This window comes from Trachemys scripta, chromosome 4 (assembly GCF_013100865.1).
Source record: "Trachemys scripta elegans isolate TJP31775 chromosome 4, CAS_Tse_1.0, whole genome shotgun sequence".
In the NCBI taxonomy this organism is placed as follows: domain Eukaryota; kingdom Metazoa; phylum Chordata; order Testudines; family Emydidae; genus Trachemys; species Trachemys scripta.
In genome coordinates, this window is record NC_048301.1 from 139,644,475 (window position 1) to 139,670,494 (window position 26,020).

The window sequence follows — 26,020 nt, forward strand, 5'->3', positions numbered from 1 at the left end:
TCACCCACTCTCCTCTTTCACAGGCTCAGCATACCATATCCCACCAACCTCCCCCTCAAGGTCCCGTGCCTGGACAAAGGGGTCCTTGTAGACCCGTGTCCCCACAGGTCCGTTGGTGGGGTCTCCATGGTTCAGGTGCTCAGCCTGGTGTTGGGTTAGTGCAGCACTGTGCCTGAAACCCCTGCCGCATTCAGCGCAGAAACAGGGCCCCTCCTGAGCATGGACGCGCCGGTGCCGGCTCAGGGCCGAGCTAAGCTTGAAGCTCTTCCCGCAGCGGGTGCAGGGGAAGGGCCGCTCGCCGGTGTGGACCCTCTGGTGGCGATCCAAGCTGGAGCGGATGGCAAAGCACCTCCCACAGTCAGGGCACTGGTAGGGCCTCTCACCCGTGTGCGTGCGCTGGTGTTTGATTAACTCTGAGTTCTTCATGAAGCTTTTCCCACAATCCCCGCAGTTGACGGGCCGTGCCCTCCTGCGCCTGCACCCTGGCTCCTTGTCTGCCCGCTGCCATCCTGTTCTGCCGCCATCTCCCCGTTCAGGGCTCCGGGACGTCCCATTCAGCTCCGCTCCTGCAGGCCCTTCCTGCTGGGAATTCTCCTTCTCTCTCCCGGCACCTGCTGGGAGAGAGAGAGAGAGAGAGAATCCAGGCGGGAATCATAATTTTACCAAGGTCCAAAATTCATAGCTTCATACATTCTAAGGCTAGAAGAGATCATCTAATCCAGCCTTCTAGAGAGCGCAGGCCAGAGAACGTCCCCGAATTACTTCCTGTTTGAAGTAGCACAGATCTTTTAGAAAAACGTCCAAACTTGATTTAAAAATTGCCCAGGATGGGGGGGGGGGACTGGCTGACTCAGGGGCTCCTGGCCTCTTCCCATGCAAGCCTCTCAAGCACTGCTAGCTAGCTTTGGGGTCCTGTCCCCCAACTCTAGGAACGAATCTCTCCTGTAACATCAGCCACCTGCTCTACTGAGGGAACGACCAGCTGAAACAGCACTGACCCCAGTGCGACACTAGAGGGCGCTGTGCTGCTGGGAGCAGGATTGGGGGCTCACTAGGGCGTGCCCTCACCTTGCAGTCAGTGCTGGCCCAATGCAGCGACAGGGGGCACTGTGTTGCCAGGAGCGAAGGCGGGGCTCAGTCAGGGGCTCTTTCCCTTCACAATCTGTGCTGACCCCAATGTGTCCCACCTGGCTGCATAGAGATTCCAGTTATCTCTATGATGTACAGGAATTGCACAGTATTCCTTTAAATAGCATGCGAGCCCTCTAGAGGCGTACACTGTGTGTTTAGAAGCCACCAGAGGTGTAATATGCCCCTAGCCGGGCTTCGCCATCTGTGTGTAATTAGTCCGGGTGGTTACACTGGGCCCAGCTGGGCCTGAGTTGATTCTTCAGATTATTGCTGTTGTGCAAAGAGCAAAAGACATGGACAGACTCTCCTAAATCCTGAGGGCTGGGAACTGCTGTTCAGAACTCAGGGGCAGCTCCCGGTGGCTTTGCTGGGGTCCAGGAGTGACGCCTGCCATGAGGACAGGTGCCTGCTGGGGACAATACTAAGGGAGATCAAACAGAACTGGGGGGCTCCCGGCAGCTTTGCTGGGATCCCAGCTTTTCCCTTTACTCCCGGATGGTCTCCGAGCCAGTGTCGCTCATTCCTCACCTATGTGGGCACCTCTCAGGATCTCCCTTTCCTTGGAGTCCTGGAGATCCGGGACCCTCGGCTCTTCCCCTCGCTCCATGCAGGAGATCACGGCCCGGTCGGGGACAGGGAATCCTGCTCGGGGGAAGGAAACAGGCGAGGTGGTGCTTGGTGAAGTCTCCCTGGAGGGCTCAGGGCAGAGAACACACCCTCGTTTTAAGCCCGAACCTGTTCTCTGCTGGTGGGATATGTTCACAGGGACCCTTGGGGCAGGGTGATACCTGGGGGGATGGGCTGTGCCCCCTGTAAAGGAGTCAGGGATCTCAACACACAGTCAGGGACTGAATGGCTCAGGGAGTCGCTGGGCCGTTCCTAGCCCTGCAGAGAGAGCAGAAGCCCTGCTGGGCACGGAGCTGCCTTGGGAGGGGGATAGAGGGATTCGGTGCGTGTGTGAACCGGAGCAAGGAAATGCAGCCACCTGTGCGCTGGAGATCCCTGGGGGAGGGGATCAAACTATCCCCTGTGAATCTCCTTCCAGTGAGGGGCTGTGGGGGTGACGGTCTCTCCTGTGGGGTTTGGGGCAGGGGCCAATCCCCCAGAAATCTACGGGGCCAGGGAAGAGCCCTGAGCCGAAGCTGTCCAGGGCTCCCCGCTACATCAGCTCCTGATCCCCGAGGGGCAGCGGCGCCTCACCCAGCGAGATCAGAGTCTGGTAATTCTCCTGCATGACGTCCTTGTAGAGCTGCCTCTGCCCTTCGTCCAGGAGCCCCCACTCCTCCCGGGAGAAATACACGGCCACCTCCTCGAACCCCACCGGCGCCTGGAACCAGAAGGGACCCCGCTCAGCACCTGCCGCTCCAGCCACGGCCCCCAGCGCTGGCTCAGAGGGCGGGCAGCGAGGGGCACCGCTGGGAGAGCCCAAAGGGGGAGTGCGTGCAGGAGGAGCCAGGGGGAAGGTGCAGTGATCACTGTCCGATCGCACATCCCGCTGCGCATCTCACCTGGGAGCCAGCCACTGCGACCACCAGCTCCAGTGCCGGGCCGCTCCCCTCCTCGCCCAGGGCAGGCCGATCTGTGGGGAGCACAGGGAGGTCAGAGGCCAGGGCACAGCCCCACAGTGGGGGGTGTATGGCCCCCTATGGAGCTAACCGCTCTGCTGGAGACCCGTGGCTGGCACAAAGTCCAGAGGGCCCTGCTGGGGTCATGCTCATCCTAGGGCACCTGGGCAGCTGCTGGGATCGCCAGCCCCCTTGGCACGGCTCCCAGCCCCACGGAGCCACCTCTCTGCTGCTCCCCCGGGATCTGGGGCGTGTGAACCCCGCTGGCAGCCTCTGGGGCTCGCGTGGGGCACGAGGCACAAACACTCGCTGAGTCTGTTGCAGCCACGCACCCGGAGCCCAGCTCTGGAGCTCCAGCAACTCCGGATTTCAGTCCTGCTGCCCCTGCCCCCGCCCCGCCATACCCACGTCCTGCCGCTCGCGGGGCTCCGGCAGCGGCTTGTCCGGGGAGCCCCGGGGGAGCCGCCTGCCTCCGCCCCCCGGCTGGGAACCGGGCTCCAGCAGGGAGCTCGGGGGCTCCATCTTGCCTGAGATCATTTCCCCTCTGCAGGCGTCACGTGCAATCCGGAGCCAATCCTGTTAGAGCAGGGAATGAATGAGCCCTGCCCGTGCCCCTCACTCCCAACCCGCAGCCCCTGGGCTTGCCCCATCTCTCCCCAATAGCCCAGCACTGTGCTAAGGGTTGCTGTGCTGCAGGGAGCAGCGCTGGGGAGACAGTAGGGGGCGCTCTCCCCTGTAAATCAGTGCTGACCCCAACGTGCTGGTAGGGAATGTAGTGCTGAAGGGACTGTGTGGGGGGCTCAATAGGGGGCACTCTCTCCCCACAGTCAGTGCTGACCCCCCACCCCATGTAGTGTTGGGGGGTGCTGTGCTGCAGGGGGCGGGATGGGGGCTCAGTAAGGGGCCCTCTCCCCTGTGGGTCAGTATTTTAAGTGGATGCCCCAGCATGCCAGTGGCATGCGCTACGATAATGGGGTTGCAATCTAAATAATCAATAGTGGGCTACTGGAATTCAGCTGGCATCTAAACCACAGGCCAGGCCACTTGCATCCATTACAGATGTCGTGTGAATTATCCCAAGAGTCTGGACGTGAACCTGGGCACTCGGGCCGAACCCCACCTCTGGTGAACACACAGTGCCGGCCTCTCGCCGCTTCCTGAGGAGTTCCTTGTTTATGGATGCCCCTCCCCTTCCTGTTCCAAATTCCCTCCCCAGTTCGAGGAGAAAAGGCCCAATAGATAGTGAAATGGCTGCTGCCAGGGACCCCTCCCCATTGTTGGTCTTGGGTGGCAACAGGCAGAGCACAGGCATAGGAGACAGGGCTTTGCAGTGAGCTCGGTAGCACCAACCCGGCTGCAGCAGCAGGATGGGGGTGGCAGGGATGAAAGGTTCCATGGTGGTTGAAAATGGCACTCAGAGTGGAATGTTGGGGGTCCGAGGGTTCCGTGGCAGCTAGGGGCAGAATGCTGGGGGCCTGAGGGTTCTGTGGTGGCTGGGGGTGGAATGTTGAGACCCAAAGGTTCCAGGGTAATCCGTAGGGGAAAACCGTACAACGGGGATGGACTCAAGTCTCAGCCCTGGCACTGAATCTGTGTGAGATGTGTGGGCAGCAGCCAGCACCATGGGGTCCTGCTCCCTGACTGAGGCCTGGAGGTGCTACTAAGAGTAACAGCTCCTGGCTCTTACAGAGCATCATTCAGCCCTAGATCCCTGTGCTATACAACAGAGCTAATTAGCATCATCCAAGCCATATAGATGGGGAAACCAAGGGGGGGGGGGGTGACTTGCCTCTGATCCCACAGCAAGTGAGCACCAGAGCTTAGAACCCAGGAGTCCTACCTCCCTGCTTTGGCCCCTCCCCCAACTCAAACTCCCTCCCCTCCCAGAGCCAGGGATAGAGCCCAGGAGTCCTGACTCCTGATCCAGTACCCAGCTCACTAAATACACACCAAGCCCCACCACCTCACTGATCTAACCTCTCTCATCTGCAGCCCTTTGCATGTCAACAGCATAACCCAGCTGCTGCCCCTGCAGAGCCGCCACGGACCGTGAGTGAGGGAGGTATTGTGGGTTTATTATTTTCAGACAGAAGTAGAAACAGACAATGGATAAAAAACGTCCTTGTGCCCATCACGACAGACAGGGCTGGGAGTCTTGGGAACATACACATCAGCCCTTGGGAACTAGCTCAGGGGGGGCTAATGGCACCGGGAAGGAGAGGGGCTGCCCTTCACCTGGGAGCATCCATCTCTCTGGCCTTGTGGGGAGCAGCCCCTAATGCTCCCAGCCCCCCCACTCCTCGCCAGCCCCGGGAGAGGGGAAGGAGCAGAGACCAAGGCACAGAGAGGGCGAGATCCACGTAGTGACGGGACAGGTCCTCCTGGAACGGGTTGGGCCTATGGGGGTTAATAATCCCTGCTGAGTGGAGGATGGTGAAGGGGGAGACGCCCCCACCCCGGGCACTTTGCCCCCAGCTCCAATGCAGAGACAACTACTTCCCGTGACACCCAAATCCAGCCACGTTGAATCAGTTGATGGCGGGCGGCCTGCTCCCACCCGCCTCCATCACTCCGGCTCCTCTTTGATCTGCACGTCCAGCTCCGCGTCCCACGTCCCTGGAGGCAGCACCAGAACCTCCCCCACCCCATCCTCCTCGTCATCCTCATCCCGCAGCTGGACGAAAGGGTCCCGGTAGATCCGGGCCCCACCGGGTCCCATCAGCGGGTCGCTCTCCTTGGTGTGGGTGCGCTGGTGCTGGGTGAGGGCAGAGCCCTGGGAGAAGCTTCGCCCGCACTGGGGGCAAGGGTAGGGGCGCTCGCCGGTGTGCACCCGCTGGTGCTGGATGAGGGTGGAGCCCTGAGAGAAGGCTTTGCCACACTGGGAGCGCCNGGGTGCGCTGGTGCTGGGTGAGGGCAGAGCCCTGGGAGAAGCTTCGCCCGCACTGGGGGCAAGGGTAGGGGCGCTCGCCGGTGTGCACCCGCTGGTGCTGGATGAGGGTGGAGCCCTGAGAGAAGGCTTTGCCACACTGGGAGCAGACGTAGGGTTTCTCTCCGGTGTGGGTACGGCCGTGCTGGGCCAGGGCCGAGCTGTGCTTGAATGCTTTCCCGCACTGGCCGCAGCGGTAGGGCCGCTCCCCGGTGTGGATACGCTCATGCCGCTTGAGGGCCGAGAGGTCTCCGAAGCGCTTGCCACAGGCCCCGCAGCCGTAAGGGGTCTCCCCGGTGTGGATGCGCTGGTGAGTGGCCAGCGCCGAGCTCTGGCTGAAGCCTTTGCCGCAGTCGGTGCAGCGGTAGGGCCGCTCCCCAGTGTGGACCCGCTGGTGCCGCTTGAGGGCCTTGCGGTCGCTGAAGCGCTTCTGGCACTCCGGGCACGGGAAAGGGCGCTCCCCGGTGTGCAGCCGCTGGTGGGTGATGAGGGCAGAGCTCACGCTGAAGCTGCGCCCGCAGTCGCCGCAGACGTAGGGGCGCTCGCCGGTGTGGGTGCGCCGGTGCAGCACCAGGGAGGAGCGCTGGCTGAAGCCCTTCCCGCACTGCGGGCAGCCGTAGGGCCGCTCCCCGGTGTGGACCCGCTGGTGCTCCCGCAGCGACGAGCCGCGCCGGAAGCCCTTCCCGCACTCGGGGCAGATGTGGGGCTTCCCGCTGTGGATCACCGTGTGGCCCGCCAGCGCCGCCGCCTCCCCGAAGCGCCGGCCGCACTCGGGGCACTTGTAGGGCAGCTCTCCCGTGTGGGTACTCTGGTGCCGCAGCAGGTTGGTGCGGGTGCTGTAGGCCTCCCCGCAGTGGGTGCAGACGTGGGGCTTTTCCGTGGCGTGGACCCGGCCGTGGCGGGTCAGGTGCTCCTTGTGGCGGAAGCTCTTCCCGCACTCGGCGCAGGGGTACGGCTTGGCGCCGCTGTGGATGCGCTGGTGGCGCAGGAGGTTGGAGCTGTTGGTGAAGCCCTTCCCGCAGTCGGGGCACTGGTAGGGTCGCTCCCCCGTGTGGGTGCGTTCGTGCTTGACGAACTCCGAGTCCTTGGCGAAGCTCTTCCCGCAGTCCCCGCAGATGATGGGCCCCTCGCGGGAGGCACGGCCTGGCGGGGCCACTTCACCATCCCGCTTCGCCCGCCTCTGCCGTCCCAATTCACCAGCTTCCCCCCCCTTGGGGCTCCGGGATGGCCCGTGCGGCTCTGCTCCTGCAGGCCCTTCCCACAGAGGAATTTCCTCCTCCGTCCCGGTACCTGCTGGGAGAGAGAGAGAATATCCAGCTGGGGCTCATTCCCTGCGCCGGAGAGAGAACAGGCAGCAAAGGGAGCGAAAAACCAGCTGGGCAGGCAGCGAAATCCCTCCAAACCCTTCCCCAGAGGGGAGAGGAGGAGCCAGGTCTGCCCCAATGGCCCAGCGTAACCCTGAGCAGCTCACTGCGCCCCTCCACCCCAGAAAGGAACTGGCTGCCACCCGCCAGCCAGCGAAGCTTAGCTCAGGCTCTACGGGTGAGAGCGTCAGCCCAGAGACCTGCCGTCCGAGCTCTGGCGTCCCGGTCCTGCCATCTGGTGCATGCACTGCCCAGCCCGCACTGGTTACCCATTTCCTGCTGTGCTTCGGGATCCTCTGGGTGCTCAGCAGGCGACTGGTTCTCTGCTGCCCTGGGGGGATTTGGCTCCATCTCACCCTGGGATGGGCTGCCCGGCTGCGCCATCAGATCTCGGGCCCTGGAAACACCCAAAGACACCAGTCACCATGGAGCCAGGACCGAGAAGAACTGGGGAGAAGGGTATTTGTCGAGAGGCACAAATAGCCAAGCGCCATGAAGAAATATTCAGCCCCCTACCCATCCCAGAGGCCCAGCTGGCTGGAGAGACCGGGCTCTCAGAAGCCGGCAGACTGGGGTTAGCTGTGAATACAGCAGGCTGGTGGGACACTGCCCCCATTACAGCCCTGCCAATGACCCTCAATCCCAACGCACAGCTCCTGCTCTGCCAACCCTGGGCTCCTCCACCCCTCAGCCCTGCCAGTGACCCATAATCCCGACCTACAGACCCTGCCAGCCCAGCCCTGGGTTCCCCCACCGCAGCCCTGCCGGTGCCTCATAATCCCGACCCGCAGCCCCTGCTATCCCAGCCCTGGGCTCCTCTACCCCCCAGCCCTGCCAGTGCCCCATAATCCCAACCCACAGCCCCTGCCAGCCCAGCCCTGGGTTCCCCCCTCCAGCCCTGCCNCCGGTGCCCCATAATCCCGACCCACAGCCCCTGCTATCCCAGCCCTGGGCTCCCCCACACACAGCCCCTGCTAGCCCAGCCTGCTTGCCGTGGTTGCTTGCTCCAGGCAGCGATTTGCTGCCTCTGTTGCTGTTTCTCTCAATCCCCGGGGCCGCCTCTGGCTGGGACTCTGGGTCTCCCCTGCGCCTGGAGGGGGGCCAGGCCGGGGGGCGCTTCACAAACCCGGATCCGGTGCCTGGGGACCCACGTGCCTGCCCGGGGCGCTCAGCCCCGCAGCTGCCGAGCAGCTCCGCAGCCAGTGGCTTTTGCAGCAGGAAGTCGCTCCCTTCGCTGCCTCCGCCCCTTCCCCCCGGCTCGCAGCTCTATGGTTTTAACCCGCTAGATCCGAGCGCCCCTGCACCGCGCCCCAGAGGTGGCTGCATTTTTCAGCGCCGGCTGGTCAATGTCGCTCCCTTCCACAGCCAGAGGGGCCGCCCGTCCCCCGTTGTCTACCGCCAGCCTCCATAACGCAGCGGGGAGAGAAAGGTCCCTTTCGGGTGACGGGTCTTTGGGGGCGCTCCAGGGGTTACCTGGATTTGTGCCCCATGTTACTCCAGCGTGGCTCTGTGGCGCCCCCAGTGGCTGACGAGGTCACTGTTAAAAGAAGAACAGGAGTACTTGTGGCACCTTAGAGACTAACAAATTTATTAGAGCATAAGCTTTCGTGGACTACAGCCCACTTCTTCGGAGGTCACTGTTGCAGCCCATCACTTAGCTTGGGCCCGGGACTGGCCCAGGTTGCCAGTTTTGGTTGCATGTATTCCTGGATATTTCCTCACATGACATAATCTTCCATTAAAGATTAATCTTTACATCCTGGAGACTCCAGGTCAATCCTGAAGGGTTGGCAACCCTACGCTGGATGCTCAGGCTGTTGGATCCTGAGGTCACAGGTTCGACTCCTGCACTGACCCAGTTTGGGACTTAGTTCCAGCGAGCACTTCGGGCTAGGTGGACTGGTGGAGGCGTTTCAGCTGCCCATTCCCATTGTGGGCTGTTCGTTACCTCCTGCGCGCTATATTAGTAATCTGGTGCTTGGGGGTTGGACTAGATGACCTCCTGAGGTCCCTTCCAACCCTGATATTCTATGATACAGGAGCAGCTCTCAACCTTTCCAGATGACTGGACCCCTTTCAGGAGTCTGATTTGTCTGGCATACCCCCAAGTTTCACCTCCACTTAAAAACGACATGCTTACAACATCAGACATAAAAATACAAAAGTCTCCCAGCCACACTAGTTTGTTTGTTTTTTTAATGGAGATATACCCATCTCATAGAACTGGCAGGGACCTTGAAAGGTCATTGAGTCTGCTCCCCTGCCTTCCCAGCAGGACCAAGTACTGTCCCTGACAGATTATTTTTGCCCCAGATCCTTAAATGGCCCCCTCAAAGACTGAACTCACCCTGGGTTTAGCAGGCCAATGCTCAAACCGCAACCCCCCCCCCGAAAAAAACCCTACTGGAGAATGCAGGCATCGATCCCGCTACCTCTCGCATGCTAAGCGAGCGCTCTACCATTTGAGCTAATTCCCCTTACTGAACAGATGTGGACTTCCTCATTTTTACCATATAATTCTAAAATAAATCAATTGGGATATAAATATTGTACTTACATTTCAGTGTATAGAGCAGTATAAACAAGCCGTTGCCTGTATGAAATTTTAGTTTGTACTGACTTCACTAGTGCTTTTTTATGTTGTAAAACGAGGAAAATATCTAGATGAGTTGCTGTACCCCCTGGAAGCCCTCTGCGTATCCCTGGTTGAGAATCACTGTCCTACAGCCCCCAGGGCAGCGGAGTGGCTAGCCTGGGGGGTGGAGTACTGGGTCTTTCCCCTTCATATCGGAGGGGGATGCTGGAGACCTCTCCCTTGGCCTGTCCAGTCCTTGTCCTCCCTGTGAGAGCGCAGGCTGGTCAGGGCACATGATCAAATTTGTACAGGGAAACCATTGCCTACCCCTCCCATCCAGCGCCTTGCCAGGCCAGGATGGGGCAGGGTGTGTTAAAAACTCAAGGGAGACAAAGGTTTGCATGGAAAGAGACAGAAAGAGCAAAAGTCTCTGGATGAATCTCATGTGAGGATCGGACTGGGGGTGAGTTTGACAACACTGGCCTCTAGCACAGTGATTCTCAACTGATTTATCATATGCAGCTCTCTAGGTGTCACGTGGGCCACATCCACACAATCTATATAAGACCCGTATGGCCCTGAGAATGTCACATGGGCCGCAGCTGTGTGCTGATTGGGCTGCCGGTTGGGAACCATTGTTCTAGTGCAGTGATTTTCAAACTTTTTTTCTGGCAACTCCGTTGAAGAAAATTGTTGATTCCCGCGCCCCAACGGAGCTGGGGATCAGGGGTGTGAGGTGCGGTGTAGGAGGGGCTCAGGGCTGGGACAGGGGGTTGGGGTAAAGGAGCTCTGGGCTGGGGGTGCAGGCTCTGGGGTGGAGCCAGGGATGAGGGGGTTGGGTGCAGGAGGGGGCTCCAGGTTGGGGGCAGGGGGTTGGGGCAGGGGCTTACCTCTGGCAGCTCCCGGTCAGCGGCGGTGCTAAGGCAGGCTTCCTGCCTGTCCTGGCACCGCAGACCGCACTGCGCCCTGGAAGCGGCCAGCAGCAGGTCCTGCTCTTAGGTGGAGGTGTATAAGCGGCTCCATGCAGCTCTTGCCTGCAGACACCGCCACCCCCCCCAGCTCCCGTTGGCTCAGAACCAGCCAATGGGAGTAGAGTCAGTACTTGGGGGCGGGGGCAGCATGCAGAGCCCTGTGGGGCCCCCCCACTTAGGAGCCAGATTTGCTGCTGGCCCCTTCTGGGGCACAGCACAGTGTCAGAACAGATTGGGACTAGCCTGCCTTAGCCGGGACTTTTAATGGCCCAGTCGGCGGTGCTGACCAGAGCCGCCGCGACCCAGTGCCTGACATTCTGTGACCCACAGTGTGAAAACCATTGCTCTAATGCCTGAGCTAAAGGTGGGCAATTAGGTCGGGGACAGCAGCAGACTCCTGTATGGCCCAGCCCCTACAGGGGTCTAGTCTTGGGTACAGGGAGATCCAGTGTTTACATGGGGAAATGGGGAGCAGCACTTGGGCCAGTGGAGGATCTAGTGCAACCAGCTGGGAAACCCAGACTCACCCCCAGCTGCAGGAAGACAGGTGGATTCTGCACCCCCAGTTCCCAATGAGGGAACCTCCCTCCCTCTCCCAGTGACCCCCCTGGAAATCCTGCACCCCCAGGCTAGGCTGTTCTCCAGGAATGAGGTGAGGCAAGCACAGAATGGGGGGGGTGAAGGGGGCAAACCCCAGGGGCAACACTAAGGACACAGAGTTGGGGCAGTTTCTTTATTGCATCCAGACAATAGACCCTGATCACCAACTGAGAAAGCAGAGAGCCAAGATGGAGGCGAGACCCTAGGGAGCTTCTCCGGCTGCTTAGGAGCCAGGATGGCACATCCCCAGCTGCCAGCGAGCTCCATGCATTGCGGAGAGGAGCCGGGTGGTGGAGGCGCCACTGGGGAGAAGGAAATGGACTCTCCCCTCCTGCATGGAAGAGTCCATCTGTCCAGCCATAAAGGCGATTAAGGAACTGGTCTCTGGGGGGGCTAGGTGGGCATGGAAGGTCTCTCTAACATTTGTGAAGAAAAACAAGGACATTTGAAGTGACCAGGGGGACAGGCCCCATGTCCCATTCTCCAACCTCTGAGCCAGCCAGTCCCTCCATCCTGTGGCTAGCTCAAAGCTGGTGCCCCCTAGAGGGGAAAGGCTCCATGTCCCATTCCCTGCCCCCTTAGGCAGCCCATCCTCCAGCCTTGAGTCTCTAAGTGCCACCATAGTACAAATAATACCAATAAAAGAGAAATGGAGCCTGCAGCCTCTCCCCGGTATCTCTCAGGCGAGCGTCTCCCTGGCAAAAATCACTGTCGCTCTCCCACACATGGCCTCCAACAGAGGCCTTGACATTTCTCTCAGGGACGGTGGCCCCCCTGAAGTCCTGTAATGCTCTCTCCTGGCAGGCTAAGGGGTCTCTCCATAGGAGCCTATGTTCCCGCCCCATGCCAACATCCCCCTCTTTTCTCAGCCCATAGGCACGTCCCCAGTCCTCCACTGTGGCCCTGGGGCAGGTGAGCGGGCGCCCAGCTGCAGCCGCAGCATTGCCCACATCTGGCCAGGTGAAGGGCCCTGCTCCGGGAGGAACCGCCGGTGCTGCACCAGCCTGGGCCCTGCAGCGTCACCAGCCCCCTCGCCGCGCCGGTGGGTGCGCTGATGCTTGACCAGGGTGGCTTTCTGGGTGAAGCGCTTCCCACACTGGGCGCAGGGGAAGGGGCGCTCGCCGGTGTGGGTGCGCCGGTGCTGCGCCAGGTTGGCGTTGACGCTGAAGCTTTTGCCGCAGTCGGGGCAGGTGAAGGGCTTCTCTCCGGTGTGGACGCGCTGGTGCAGCAGCAGGGTGGAGCTCTGGCGGAAGCTCTTGCCACACTCCCCACAGGCGTAGGCCCGCGCTGTGTGCCGGGCCTGGTGCCGCAGACACCGGGCCACGTCGCCGAAGGCCTTGCCACACTCAGCGCAGCGGAAGGGGCGCTCGCGGCCGTGGGTGTTCTGGTGGCGGAGCAGCTTGGAGCTCTCGCGGAAGCTCTTGCCGCACTCTGGGCAGCGGAAGGGGCGCTCGCCGGTGTGGGTGCGCTCGTGCTTTCGCAGGTTGGAGCTGTGGCTGAAGCGCTTGCCGCACTGGGGGCATCCGTGGGGCTTCTCCCCGGTGTGGGTGGTCTGGTGCTTCTTCAGGTTGGAGCTGTTGCTGAAGGTCTTGCCGCACACGGCGCAGGCGTTGGGGCGCCTGGCCTTGGGAGTCTTAGCTGGGGGGTCCCCCTGTGGCCGGCACGCCCCGCCCTGGTTCTCGCCCCTGCAGTTGGACCGATCAAGTCTCCTCTCGAGGCCAGAGAAACTCATTTCATGCTCAGCGGATGAGTTCAGTCCATTACCCAGGGGGTCTCCCTGCTGCTGTCCCACCCCACCAGCATCTCCCTGCTTGGCGCTCCGGGACGTCCCATGTGTCTTTGCTTCCACAGACCCCTCCTGCTGGGGATTCCCCTCCTCTGTGCTGGCACCTGCTGGGAGAGAGAGGAGAGAGAGAGAGAGAATCCAGTTGGGGCTTGTTCCCTGTGTGGGGAAGAGAGGGGGCAGCAAAGGGGTTTGCTGCTGAGCAGAAAACCTGATGGGTAGGAAATTAATCCCCTCACACCCTTTCCCAGAGGGGAGAGGAGGGGACGGGGTTGTCCCAACAGCCCAGCTGAGCCCTCAGAGAAAGGCTGGGGGAGGGGAGGGCTCCTGCCAGGGTGGGAGCCAGGAGTGATACCTGCCGTGAGGACAGGGCACCTGCTGGGGATGACACTGAGACAGACCTGGGGGGGCTCCCGGCGGCTTTGCTGGGATCCCAGCTGTTCCCTTCACTCCTGGACGGTCTCTGAGCCAGTGTGACACACTGACCCCTTGGCAAAGGGTCCCCTGTTCTTTGCAAACAAATCTCACCTCAGACCCGTCAAACTCACTATACCAAAGGCATTGCCTGGCATGGTAATCGTCCATAAAGGGTAACATATAAGGTATCTACAGAAAGCTTGTAATGTATCATAATCATTGTGAGATGTACATGCAGGTAATATATACGGAATAATATAGTTCTATTGACATGACACTATAGGACTTTGAATAGAAATTAGTCACCAGGGGACAAGTCTCCGGGATGACCCGTTCAGGCAAGAGGGTATTGCCACCCTGCCCTATCTAGCCAATTCAAGGCTCAATTGTTTAGCCTTGTGCAACACGGAGGTCTTGTCTACATTTCAAATGCTGCAGCGGCATAGCTGCGCTTCAGTGTAGACACTCCCTGCACCGTGGGAGAGGTTCTCCAGATGGTAGCTGGATCAATGGAAGAATTCTTTTGTCAACCTATCGCTGGCTACACAGGGATTTAGGTCGGCTGAACTGTTGTTCAGGGGTGTGGATTTTTCACATCCCTCTCTGACATTGTTAAGCTGACCTAATTTTCTAGTGTAGACCAGGCCTAAGACCATCCATGGAAAACCCATCAGAAGCAACTGCAAACAATCAAAAGCACCTGAAGGTAAACAAAGGAACATTACAACATGACCGGGGTTCACCCTGTCTATGAACAGAAACAGAAGACTGTTTCAGCATAACACAGAGGAGGGAGAGGTCCCCTGAATCCATTCACTGAGGAAACCCCTTTGTGGAGCAGGTGTGTTTTCATGAACATTTGGATCCTGGTTCTTGTGAAATAAGTCAGCTCTGCAACAGACTTAACAGGGGGAGAGGGGCACCCACAAGTGTGCACCCAGGGTCATGTTTTCCGATTTTGTTTTGTGTTGTATCCAGCTGTTTCTATCCCACTCTCTCATTTCTAGTTCAATCTTTACCCTTTCTTAAATAATCCTAGTTTTGTTTTATTAGAAGCACTCACAAGTACTGGGTGACTTTAGAGGAGCAGCAAGATAAGGTAAAACTAGTAACGTAGGGTACCCTGCTCCTTTGGGGCAGAGGGTCTGGGATTTCTGTGAGTAGCCAGTGTCAGGGATTGGATATCGCAGGAGAACAACCCAAAGGGACTGGGGTGCACCTCTTGTTAACCTGCAAGGCAGTGACAGGCTGGCATAGCCTGGAGGGGAGTACTTGAGTGACTCACAGGCGTTAACCCCCAGTCACCACAGGCAAGAATCCCTCAAACTGGAGGCAGGGGGCAGCAAAGCGACTCCCAGTCCTCAGTGCCCCAAGAACCGGGCACCGTCACAGCCAATGTCACGGTTTCCCATCAGGGGTGTCAGGTCCAGCTGGGAAATGGAAATTCTGCTCTGGAGAAAGCAAAGGGGTAGGAATCGTGTGGCTGGCGCAAGATCGGCAGCACTCATGCTTCCCAGCGGGAGCTGTATTGTAGGGGCGACAATCTCTGTGCTGCAGGGTCTGTGGGCTCCAGGGGCTGATCCCCCAGAAAGAGCCCAGAGCCAAAGCCCCAGGTGCATTAGAGTCCCCCAACTCCTAAACCCAGAGGGGAAGCAGCTCCTCACCTGGCGAGATCAGAGTCTCTTCCTCCTCCTCCTTAATCTCCCTGCAGATCTTGCCATGTTCTGGGGCCAGCGCTGCCCGCTCTGCCACGGAGGAACACGCAGCCTCCTTCTCCCACGTCCCCGGCTCCTGGAACAACAAAGGCGCTCCCATTAGTGCTGGCAGCCACATACCCCTCACTCCCCATCAGCGAACAGAGCTAGCCAGACAAGGGAAATCCTTGCCTGCCGAAAATGTTGCGTTTTTTTGACGTTTTTACCCCCAATTGGAGTTAATTTTTTTTTTTTTTTAAAAGCAGCTTTTTTCTGGGGAGGGGTTTTTAAACAGAAAAGTCTATTCAGGGAGAACTGAGAGGAAGTTTTTCAGCTTCCCAGCCGCCAGACAGACCACTTCCCAGCCTCTGCCCACAGCTCCAGGGCTGGAGAAGACGACAGCCATGACTCTCTGCCTCCCCCTTCGCTCCAGGATTCTCTTCCTCTCTGGTCCCAGAGTGAGGTGTGTGGGGAGAGGACGCTTTCACCCAGGCAGCCCTCCCAGAAAGTTGTCAATTTCATTGGCAGAAAGTGACTGTGAGAGACTTGTGGGCAGGGGGGTGAGGAGCCTACACTGAGATTTTTCCCATCAGAAAAGAATTTTCCCACAAAACTTAAATTTTTCCCCAGGGACAACTTTGGTTGGGCAAAATGGGCATTTTTCATCCGAAAAATCATCTCCACAAAATATTTTTCCCAGTGGCTCTACTAACAGAGGAAAGGTGCCATATCCCAATCCCAGACCCCCTTCAGCCAACCAGTCCCCCCCACCTCATGGGTGGATTGGAGCTGGCGCCCCCTAGAGGGGAAAGGCCCCATGTCCCACTCCCTAATGATTTCACATCCGTAAATTACCTCCTGCTGTGGCCATATTCCAGGCTCTTCCTTGGCTAACTGGAAACCCTCCGCCAGAGCCACGGCCTGCTCCCCGGTCTGGGGGTGACACTCCCCTACCCAGCTCTGGATCTCCTGGGGCAGGATGCTCAGGAACTGCTCCAGCACCAGCAGCTCCAGCAACTGCTCCTTGGAGCGCTGCTCCGGCCTCAGCCACGCCCGGGAGAGGAGGCAGAGGTGGTCGTACGCCTGCCGGGGCCCCTCAGCCTCCTGGTAGCGGAACCCCCTGAAGCGCAGACGATGCATCTCCATGTCGACGGGTCCGTGGGCATCCGGTTCCTCCACTTCCTCTTTGGGAACCAGGCCACATCCCGGTGGGGGCTGGAACTGGAGCCTGAGAGCGGCTGGGGGAGCCACCTGGGTAGCCATGGCCCGTCTCTGAGCCGGAGCACAGCCGTATCTCCCTGGGGATTGCCTGGCATCAGCAATGGACCCCCTGCAGCACCATCTGTATGGGGGGGGGGGCACGTCCAAGGGGGGATGAGATCAGCCCAGGGGATGATCACCTCTGTGGAGAGGGGAGAGAAATTAGAGCCACAGAAGGAATGTGACACACAGGAACAGCCTCTCCCAGCCCCCCCCAGCTCCAGTGTTGTGGGGAGAGAGACAGACCGAGCGCAAGTGACCCCAAGGTTGGTGGCTATTTCTTGATCTCCTAGGAATTTCTACCCACTTAATGAATCCAGGACTCTTGACTCCCAGATCCAACCCCCACCGCCTCCCTCCCCACTTTAGCCCCCCAGCCCCCGCTCCCCTCCCAGAGCCGGGGAGAGAACCCAGGAGTCCTGGCTCCTGCCCCCCCGCTCCCCTCCCAGAGCCGGGGAGAGAACCCAGGAGTCCTGGCTCCCGCTCTAACCCCCCAACCCCCGCTCCCCTCCCCTCGCCGGGGAGAGAACCCAGGAGTCCTGGCTCCCAGCTCTAACCCCCCAACCCCCGCTCGCCTCCCAGGGCCAGGGAGAGAACCCAGGAGTCGGGCTCTTTGGACAATGGGTGCCCCACCCTGAGGGTGGCATCGCTCAGCCGGGGTCCGGGCGGCCCCTGTCCGGGAGCGGGGCTCACTCACCTCCCCGGGAGGGGGCCGAGCACAGGAAGTGCCTGGCTCCGGGCGTAGCAGGCTATGGGGTCTGGGAGTGGCCTTGCCGCCTGCCACTCAAGGCGGGACGGGGCTGCTGCCACTGGACCAGCTGCATGTCCATCAAATGCACAGCCCCCGCCACCCCGCCCACGCTCATTGGCTCTGGCCCCGGAGCCAGCTCACCTTTCCTGAGCTCCAAATTGGGGTGGGCGGGGCAATGCCAGCCTCACCTTAGCCCACTGGAGCCCCTCCCACCCCTGAGAGCCCAGGAGCCCCCACCAAACCCATAGCCCCACTCCCTCCAGAGCCAGGGAGAGAACCCAGGAGTCCTGCGGCCCAGCCCCCCCTTCCCCCACCCACTAGATTCCCCTCCCCAAGCTGGGGATAGAGTCCTAACTCCAGTGGGTTAAAGGAGGGGTGGGGGGCTGGGAGTCCCTTCTATTGCGTCCAGTTTTGGGCCCCCCACTACAGAAGGGATGTGGACAAATTGGAGCGAGTCCAGCAGAGGACAACAAAAATTATTAGGGGGCTGGAGCACACGACTTATGAAGAGAGGCTGAGGGAACTGGGATTGTTTAGTCTGCAGAAGAGAAGAGTGAGGGGGGATTTGATAACTGCTTTCAACTACCTGAAAGGGGGTTCGAAAGAGGATGGTTCTAGACTGTTCTCAGTGGTACTAGATGACGGAACAAGGACTAATGGTCTCAAGTTGCAGTGGGGGAGGTCTAGGTTGGAAATTAGGAAACACTATTCCACTGGGAGGTTGGTGAAGCACTGGAATGGGTTACCTAGGGAGGTGGTGGAATCTCCATCCTTAGAGGTTTTTAAGGTCAGGCTTGACAAAGCCCTGGCTGGGATGATTGAGTTGGGGTTGGTCCTGCTTTGAGCAGGGGGTTGGACTAGATACCTCCTGAGGTCTCTTCCAACCCTAATCTTCTATGATTCTATCCCTGACTCTGGGAGAGGAGTGGGGTCTAGCAGGCTATAGCCAAGGCTGTATAATTTGCAGCACCGCTGTAAGCCTGTGACCAGAAAGGAAGCGAAACGCAACCCCTCAACAGCCCAATGGTGATGTGAGTTTGCCAGGTTTCAGAGTGACTGCTCAGACCCTGGGCTGGGTCCGTGTTTCTCCAGCAGGGAGGTTGCACGTGAGAATCAACACTAGAGACAGATGCTGTGCTGCATTTTCTCGTCTTCCCTCCTGGGTTTGTTCTGTTTTCTTAGGACATGGGCTTGGACTTCAGTGCCGGCTCCAGACCATCTCCACTAACTTCTCTTCCCCCCCCCCCCCCCCCCCCCCCGTGGACAGTTATTGCCAGGTTTGACACCAGCTCAGACTGTCAGCCAAGGGCTTTTTTCTTTGGACTGACCTTTGCCAGTCGTGTTGTTAAAATGAAAGCCTGACTTCACACCTTCCATTTCAAATGCTTTCACTGCTCTTCCTTCTTTTGCTGTGTCTTTGGAGATGCATGTGGATGAAGGATTGGTTCTACCCGGTAACTCAAATCCTTTAGCTGGAATCAGGGCCCCTGTTGCACCAGGTGCTGGACAGACCCCGAGTGAGATCGGGGCGCTCATTCATGCCACAAACTGCACCGAGCCCATGTGCATGAAAGGAGAATAGCAGGCCATTTTCCTTTCAAACCCCAGCACCCAGAGTAGAGTACAAATAAGACTGCGACACAGCCTGTCCCAGACCCCAGGCACCAGACCCCCATGGAAGGTCATCGCAGCAGGAAATAAGACTTTAATTCCCTCACAAGTTCCTATCTCCCACCAACCAGTGCAGGGCAATTCTGACGGTAGCCAACAGGGGGCATAGATATCACAATATGGGTGTGTCTGAAAATCCAGGAACAGGCAAGGAACATCTGCAGCCAGTGATTGCCCATGGATTCATCCATTCCTTCTAACTTTCTGAATGTGTCATATTGTGTGTGTATGTGTGCAGAACTGGGAGAAGTTTTTCCTCACCCACAACTTTTCTTCCAAGAGAAATATGCCCATGCAGCAACTCCGAAACATTTCCCGTCAGTTTCGCTCAATGGGTTGGGTAGAAAAAAAGTAAACTTTTGGGGAAATTTTTTAAATGTTTCAAGTTGTTGGTTCAAAATGACTTTTTATTTCAAAGTTTCCTTTAATTCTACTTTTAAAATAAAATCAAGAATGCTTTAAAATTAAAACAAATTGACCCAAAATGTTTTTTCCACCCCCCCTAACTTTTTGATTTGCTGAAAACATCAAAACATTTTGGGTTTGGTTCAACCCAAAACCAATTTTTCCCAAGAGTTTGGAACTGCCAGGAATAGGCAGGTTCCTTACTCCCGCTGTGTGTGTGTGACACAGAGATTGTATGTGAGGCCAGTATGAATCTGTCATGATTCATATCCCAGCCATCTTGTTAATTACTATTGATTATCTGTATTGGGGCAGTGCCTGCTCGCCCAGATCAAGTACCAGGACCCCAGTGTGCCAGCTGTACAACCAACACAGGAAGACCCTGCCCTAGGAAGCCCTCTACTGGCAGAAACCCAGGCGATCTGAGTTTCACAAGATTGTATCAAGCTTAGTTCCCACTTCTCTGTTATCCCTTTCTACCGCACAAGGGCTTTCTCGCCCCAACTATCCTCAGTCTTCTACCACCCCAGAAAGAGCTGAGTTTGACCCAATGGGTTGTGGAGGCAGGGGAGCTGGGAGTCAGGACTCCTGGGTTCTATCCTCAGCTCTACCACTCATCTGCTGTGTGACCTTGGGTAAGTCACTTCCCTCTTTGTGCCTCAGTTTCCCCACCCTTTGTCTAGGCTGGGAGCTCTCTGGGCCCGTGCAGCACCTGGCCTGCATACTGTACAGCTCCCAGCACAAAGAGGCAGATCTTCAGCTGCCACTGTAATATACCTAACAATAAGGTAAGTGGAAGCTCTACTAGATTCCTCCAGCCCCAGATTTTCCCTTCAGGTCTGTGGCCAGACTAAGGATTGATTCTCTCTGCTTACTACCTCAACTCCTTTAGACCCAGGCCCGAGGGGGCTGCTACTGTTCCCTGCAGTGAACGCTCTGGGGATGGAGATGGGCAAGTGCAGGGTGGGGGGAGGAGGAAGAGGGTTTATCCTCTAGGGGGCAACACTGATCACGCAGCCCGGAACTAGAGCATGGCCAGGTACCTGCTGGGAACCGGGCAGGACTAGCTGGGCTCCGGGAATCCTCTCTGGCTGCACCGGGCCCAGGAGGGGACATTCCCTGGCTGGCACCGGGCTCCTGAACCAGCAGCTTTGTGTGCGACAGAGAGAGGAGCCGGGCCGTGGAGCTGGGCTGCCCCTCCCTGTGTGAAAGCTTGTCTTTGAAGCCTGTTGGGAAGCAGCCCCTCCAGTTCGCAGCAGCCTCACCCCCCCAACCCGGATCCCAGGAGAGGGGAAGGAGCAGAGAGCAAGGTCCAGAACCAGCAACCTCCAACTGACACCTGGGATGGGGCCTGCAGGGGTTAATGATGCCTGGTGGGTGGAGGGGGAGAGGGCCGATCCCGGGGCACTCTGCCCCCGCTCCAGCGCAGAGGGCATTCCCCGGGCTCAGCGCCGCAGAGACGACTCAGACAAAGTGGGGTCTGGCTATGATTTTTTTGCCCACTCAAACAAAAGAGAAGTACAGCCTGTTCTCCGCACAGCACCATGATTCCATGAGGGGCCAGCCAGGGGACAGCATCATACCCACGCTGCCCTATGGGCAACATCATCCCTCCATTCCCCCCTCTGCTTGCCAGCCATAGACCCGCCTTGGGGGAATCATCCTGCAAAGAAATCCATCGGGCATCAATTTCTGGGCTCCCTTGTGACCCCCACTGCAGGGGAAATCAGATCCCAGGTGGGTCACCCCCTGGATATTGATTCCCCTAAAATATCAACCCCTCTGCGCTCAGCCCACAGCACGAGGGCAGGGAAACAGGGTTGAAGTCCCCAGCACCTGCTCACCAGCAGATCTGAGGTCCCTGCCTCCTAGTCAACCCCATCCACTGATTCTCAGCCACAGTGGCATAAGCCCCACCGGAGTGCAGGCTGGGCACAGAAGGGAGAGGGATCTGTTCTCCCCCCCCACCCCACTTTGAGGCACCCTTATTTCCCTCCTCCACTAGCCCCAACCCACTCCTCACCCCCATCATTCAGCTCCCCGCCCTCCAAGTCTGCTCCTTCCAGTACAGATGGGAAGATGGACAATGGGGGACCCCACCTTACGACTCAGCCGCTCACCCCCCACAATTCCCTCCATGGCTCTGTGGCCTCACCCTAGCAGGAGCAATGCTACTGAAACGAGGGAGCCTGGGAGGCAGGGGGCTCCCTGCCACGGGGGAGAGGGGCTGGGCTCCGCCCCCCGTAGGTTCCACCTTCCTTCTACAAGGCAGGACCCTGCCTCCTTTCTGCATCGGTTACCACTGCCACATAAGGCTCTGAAGGTCCTTCTACTGCTGCTGGCAGAGCTCCACCCCCCTGTGGGAACCAGGCCCCCCCCCATGGGAGCTGATCCCCCAGGTGGACCCTGGAACTGGGGGCATGGCAGCTAGCGCGGCATACGGGCAGGACCACAAGCTGTGTTCCAAGCCCCGCCCCTGACATGATCCAAGCCCCGCCCCCCACAGGAACTGATCCCACAACCACAAAGTGCCTGGAGCGGAGGGGGGGCGGAGGAAGGGATGTGCCAAGCCCCGCCCCTGCAACAGGCTCCGCCCCTCTACGTCCAGCAGCTATTGCCACACTCAGTACAGCTATAGGGTCCCTCTTCCTGGTGGGATTGCTGCTGCAGGTGGCTGGGTCCGACCTGGAAGCCCTTGCCACACTGGCTGCAGATGTACAGGCGGTCAGCCCCATTGGCATTGGCAGCGCCGGCGTTGGCATGGGTGCGCCGGTGCCGGATGATGTGGGAGCTGAGCCGGAAGCTCTTGCCGCACTCAGCGCAGATGTAGGGCTTCTCGCCGGTGTGGACACGCCAGTGGTCCACCAAGTTGGAATGGTGGGTGAAGGCCTTGCCACACTCCGCACAGCCATAGGGCTTTTCGCCGGTGTGGGTGCGCCGGTGGTTGACCAGGGTGGAGCTGCCAGAAAAGCGCTTGCCGCACTCAGAGCACTGGTAGGGCTTTTCGCCGGTGTGGGTGCGCCGGTGGCGAGCCAGGCAGGAGCTGCCCGTGAAGCGCTTGCCGCAGACGCCGCACTGGTAGGGGGTGACGCCGGTGTGCGTGCGCCGGTGCAGATTGTAATTGGAGCTCTGGCTGAAAGCCTTGCCGCACTCGCCGCAGACATAGGGGCGCTCCCCGGTGTGGAAACGCTGGTGCTGCAGCAGGTTGGAGCTGGCGGTGAAGGCCTTGCCGCACTCCCCGCAGACATAGGGGCGCTCCCCGGTGTGGGTGCGCTGGTGCTTGGTAAGGGCAGAGCTCTGGGTGAAGCTGCGTCCACACTCCCCACACGAGAAGGGCTTCTCGCCGGTGTGGATGATCTGGTGCTTCACCAGATTGGAGCGACGGCTGAAGCTCTTGCCGCACTCCACGCAGGTGTTGGAGCGCTCCGGCATCGGTGCCCTCGCTCTGCCCCCACCCCCCGGGGACGCCATCAGTTGTAGGACGGGCTGTGGGGGAGAGGCACCAAGGCATTAATTCAATTCCATGGAGCTAAGAATAGAGCCCCTGTCTCCTACCCCCATCCCAGAGCTGGGGATAGAACCCAGGCATCCTGACTCCCAGCCCCCACCCCCACCGCCTTTCCAGAGCCAGGGATAGCAGCCCTCAGGAGAGAGTCAGAGACAATGAACCTTCTCCTGGCACTGCTGCCCCACCCCGGCCCTCCCTCATTCTCCTAATTCTCCTTTTCTCTCTCACTAACTGCAATCCAACATTCCGCCCCCGGAATCCTCGGTCCTCCCCCAACATTCCGCCCCCGGAACCCTCGGTCCCCCCCGCCCCCCAACATTCTGCCCCTCATTTACAGTGGCTGGTTGGGGGTAAGCTAGTGCCACTAAGAGGGATTATCTTGATAAGGGGATCCCCAGAATTCCCCCATCCCTGTAACCACAGGATTCCCCCTCCCCGTCCAGCCCTGCCCTGACCCAGGGAGCCCCAATTTAACCCCTCACTCCTCAACAGCTGAGCAAACAATCTCTAAGGCACCAGCCCCCACCCACATCCAATCCCTTCGCCATGGTCCCTCACAGGGGCTCAGGTGGTGAGGGAGGAGCTGTGGCCTGCCCCACCCTCCATGGTTACTCACCAAATTCCCCTCCACTGGGATCCTCAGCTTCTGCCCCTCGAGTTTGGTCTCCACCCGCACTTCCGAATCCACCACTGGCTCCTCCGTGGGCAGCGAGCCCTGGCGTGCCTCCGACTCCAGCTGGGGGGCAGAGTTAGAGCAAGGGAACTGCTGCCCCTCATTGGCCCAGCCAGCCGCCCCCCCAGTCTCCCCTCAGATTGGCCCCTGGGCCAACCATCCCCCTCCTAGATGGGCCCAGCTAACCCAGCACCCCTCCCCTCTCACCCCCCGGGTTGGCCTCATGACTCCTTGGCCGATAGACATCCTGCCCCCAAATTCAGTCCAGTGAACCTCCCCTCTGCATCGACCCAGCCACCTCCCCAGCCCCCCAGTCAGCCCCACTCACTGAACTTCCATTCATGGAAACCCTCAGCTTCTGTACCTCAAACTCTTGGTCCTCTTCCTCCTCTGCCTTCACCCTTCTGATTACCAGCTCCTCTTCCTCCTCATCTCCCTCCTCCTCCGACAGCTCCTCTGGGAAAGCGGCAGAGTCCAGCTAAGGGAAAGGCAAGTGGGGAGATTGTTAAACAGCGTGGGAGGGGCACCCCAGCCTGGTCCCTCAGCACAACCTGATCCAGCCACCAGGCACAGTTCAAACCCCCGCTTCCTGGTCCCAGACAGGGCGGGGCTGGGGGAGAGGCTGGGACTCCTCTCACTGACAGGCAGATAAGTGTTTAGCCCTGAGAGTGAAACTGAGGCACAAGATGAGGAGAATGAATTACTTAAGGTTCTAGTGCTGGGGACAGAACCCAGGAGTCCTGACTTCCAGTCCCCCCTGCTCTAACCCACTAGACCCCACTGCCCTCCCAGAACCAGGGATAGAACCCAGGAGTCTTGACTCCCAGACCCCTTACCCCATGGGGTAAGCCATCTGAGCTCTGCTAGTTCCCCTTTAATACACTGCAGTACTTTGCCTTGATCTTGGGGCGTTTTCCCCCCAGTACAGAAACCGCTCAGCTATTTCCAGGTTAACGTTCACCCCAATCTTTTCACAGGCCCAAGAGCTTTACTTGCTCTGGGGCAGCATGGAGGGGCTGTTTATATAGGGGTCCCTTGCCTGGCACTGCGATGCAGCCACCTCTGGGGTGGGGCACAGGGTCTGTTTATACAGGGGTCCCTCACCTGGTGCTGTGATGCAGCCACCTCTGGATTACGACACAGAGGCTGGTTATCAGTCACTAAGCAGTTTAACACAGGAAGTGTATCTAGCTCAGTGGGTCTCAAACTTTTTTTTTATTAGCGACCCCTTTCACACAGCACACCTCTGAGTGTGACCCCCCCGGTAAATTAAACACACTTTTAAATATATTTAACACCATTATAAATGCTGGAGGCAAACGGGGTTTGGGGTGGAGGTTGACAGCTCGCGACCCCCATGTAATAATCTCACAACCCCCTGAGGGGTCCCGACCCCCAGTTTGAGAACCCCTGATCTAGCTGAAACCACAGGAAGATGTACAAAGCACAATGGGTGTGGATTGTTCCACGCATCTATATAAAACCTTGTCTCTGGGGAGAAGGTAAGAGTACCACCCACTGAGCTACCCCATCCTGCTCCATGCAGCACAGCACCCCCTAGTGGCATATGGGGACATTGGGGTCAGCACTGAATGTGAGGGGAGAGCACCCCCTACTGAGCCCCCCTGCCTGCTGCACAGCACCCTTTAGCAGTGCCCTGGGGTTAGCTCACCCCCTGCCCCACAGCACAGCATCACATGGGGGGGAGGGGGCACTTATCAGCCTGTTAGTTACTCACTGAGTCCCCATCTGCTGGGATCCTCAATGTCTGCACCTGGAACTCCTGGTCTTCCTCCTCGTCCTCTGGTTCCTCTTCCTCCTGCTGCAGCTCGGGCTGCCCGGCCAGAGGAACGGGAGAGTCCCACTTTGGTGGAGAAGGGGACTGTGACTAAAGGGGGAGCATCAGAGGAGAAGGGGGACTCAGCAAGACAAGCTCCCACTCTAGACCCACACCAAATCCCTTCTGGATGTGGCAGGGCCCAGGATTCATTGCATGTATTCAACCAGTCCTGCCGGTATATATATAAAAGGTGGGAACAAGGTTAGGATAGGTCTCGGCCCAACCAGCCAGGCCCCTTCCCTCTAGACCTGGCCACCCACCCCCCAACCCCATAACTCCGCCCTTGACCCACATCCTGGACCCAATCAGTCACCCCCGTTCTTCATCCTGGAGTAGTCCCTAGGGCCAGTCAGCCAGCTACCATTCCTCCCACAGCCCAGCCTTGCTGCCTCAGCTTCCCGCATGGGGCCCGCTGGAGGCAAGTCAGCACAGACACTTTCCCAGAGAGCAGAATGGGAATCCCAAGGACACAGTCCCTGCCCACCAGTCACTCACTGAATCCCCATCCATGGAGATCACCAGTCTGAGTCCCTCAGACTGAGAGCTCCCCTCCTGCTCCTCCATCTCGTCTTCCTCCTCCTCCATCGGGTCTGGAGACGGGGCCAAGGGCGGCTTTGGGAGAGGAAAATACACGGTCAAAAACAGCTGCATGCACCAAGTACCAGACCCCACTCCAAGAGCCAGGGGTAGAACCCAGGAGTCCTGATCCCCACCCCTCCAAGAGAGACAAGGTGTCTAACCCCCCCTCCCCACGCAGCAGCCCCTCTCCCCCCACGGCAGGGACCCGCCTTCCCACTGAGCCCCAGACGGTTCCCACCTCTGTCCCCCAACAGCCCTGGAGCCGCCCCATCCGGGCCCATCCCCACCCTCCGGAGCCCTGCCCCCA

The 26,020-nt window shown here is 59.0% G+C and overlaps 2 protein-coding genes, 1 non-coding gene and 1 pseudogene across 5 annotated transcripts; all 4 read right to left on the reverse strand.

Moving 5' to 3' along the window:
- Positions 1 to 3,218, reverse strand: LOC117876593 (zinc finger protein 316-like). Its single transcript, XM_034768845.1, has 5 exons — positions 3,101 to 3,218; positions 2,640 to 2,710; positions 2,332 to 2,458; positions 1,660 to 1,773; positions 1 to 611 (listed from the first exon to the last, which is right to left on the reverse strand). The coding sequence occupies exons 1-5, from the start codon at positions 3,216 to 3,218 to the stop codon at positions 1 to 3; spliced, it is 1,041 nt and encodes a 346-aa protein (XP_034624736.1).
- Positions 488 to 26,020, reverse strand: LOC117876594 (annotated as a pseudogene).
- On the reverse strand, positions 9,391 to 9,463 carry TRNAA-AGC. Its single transcript has one exon. It is a non-coding gene; the product is annotated as a tRNA-Ala (tRNA).
- Positions 11,414 to 17,059, reverse strand: LOC117876257 (zinc finger protein 397-like). Of its 3 annotated transcripts, none has more exons than XM_034768223.1 (4): positions 16,984 to 17,059; positions 15,882 to 16,428; positions 14,997 to 15,123; positions 11,414 to 13,025 (listed from the first exon to the last, which is right to left on the reverse strand). In XM_034768223.1, exons 2-4 carry the CDS (start codon positions 16,287 to 16,289, stop codon positions 11,998 to 12,000), a joined length of 1,563 nt encoding a protein of 520 aa, XP_034624114.1. In that variant the 5' UTR covers positions 16,290 to 16,428; positions 16,984 to 17,059; the 3' UTR covers positions 11,414 to 11,997. The 3 variants fall into 3 exon arrangements, with proteins under 3 accessions (XP_034624114.1, XP_034624115.1, XP_034624113.1); XM_034768224.1 differs by having other exon boundaries at positions 11,414 to 13,022; positions 16,920 to 17,020; XM_034768222.1 differs by having other exon boundaries at positions 16,920 to 17,020.

Coding starts and splice junctions, on each gene's coding strand:
- LOC117876593 (XM_034768845.1), bottom strand. CDS start 3,218: ATGGAGCCCCCGAGCTCCCTGCTGGAGCCCGGTTCCCAGCCGGGGGGC. Junction 1,774..2,331: donor CCAGACTCTGATCTCGCTGG/GTGAGGCGCCGC, acceptor TCCCCCGAGCAG/GATTCCCTGTCCCCGACCGG. Junction 612..1,659: donor CCTGAGAGGTGCCCACATAG/GTGAGGAATGAG, acceptor CTCTCCCAGCAG/GTGCCGGGAGAGAGAAGGAG.
- LOC117876257 (XM_034768223.1), bottom strand. CDS start 16,289: ATGGCTACCCAGGTGGCTCCCCCAGCCGCTCTCAGGCTCCAGTTCCAG. Junction 15,124..15,881: donor GAATATGGCCACAGCAGGAG/GTAATTTACGGA, acceptor TTGTTGTTCCAG/GAGCCGGGGACGTGGGAGAA. Junction 13,026..14,996: donor AGAGACTCTGATCTCGCCAG/GTGAGGAGCTGC, acceptor TCTCTCTCCCAG/CAGGTGCCAGCACAGAGGAG.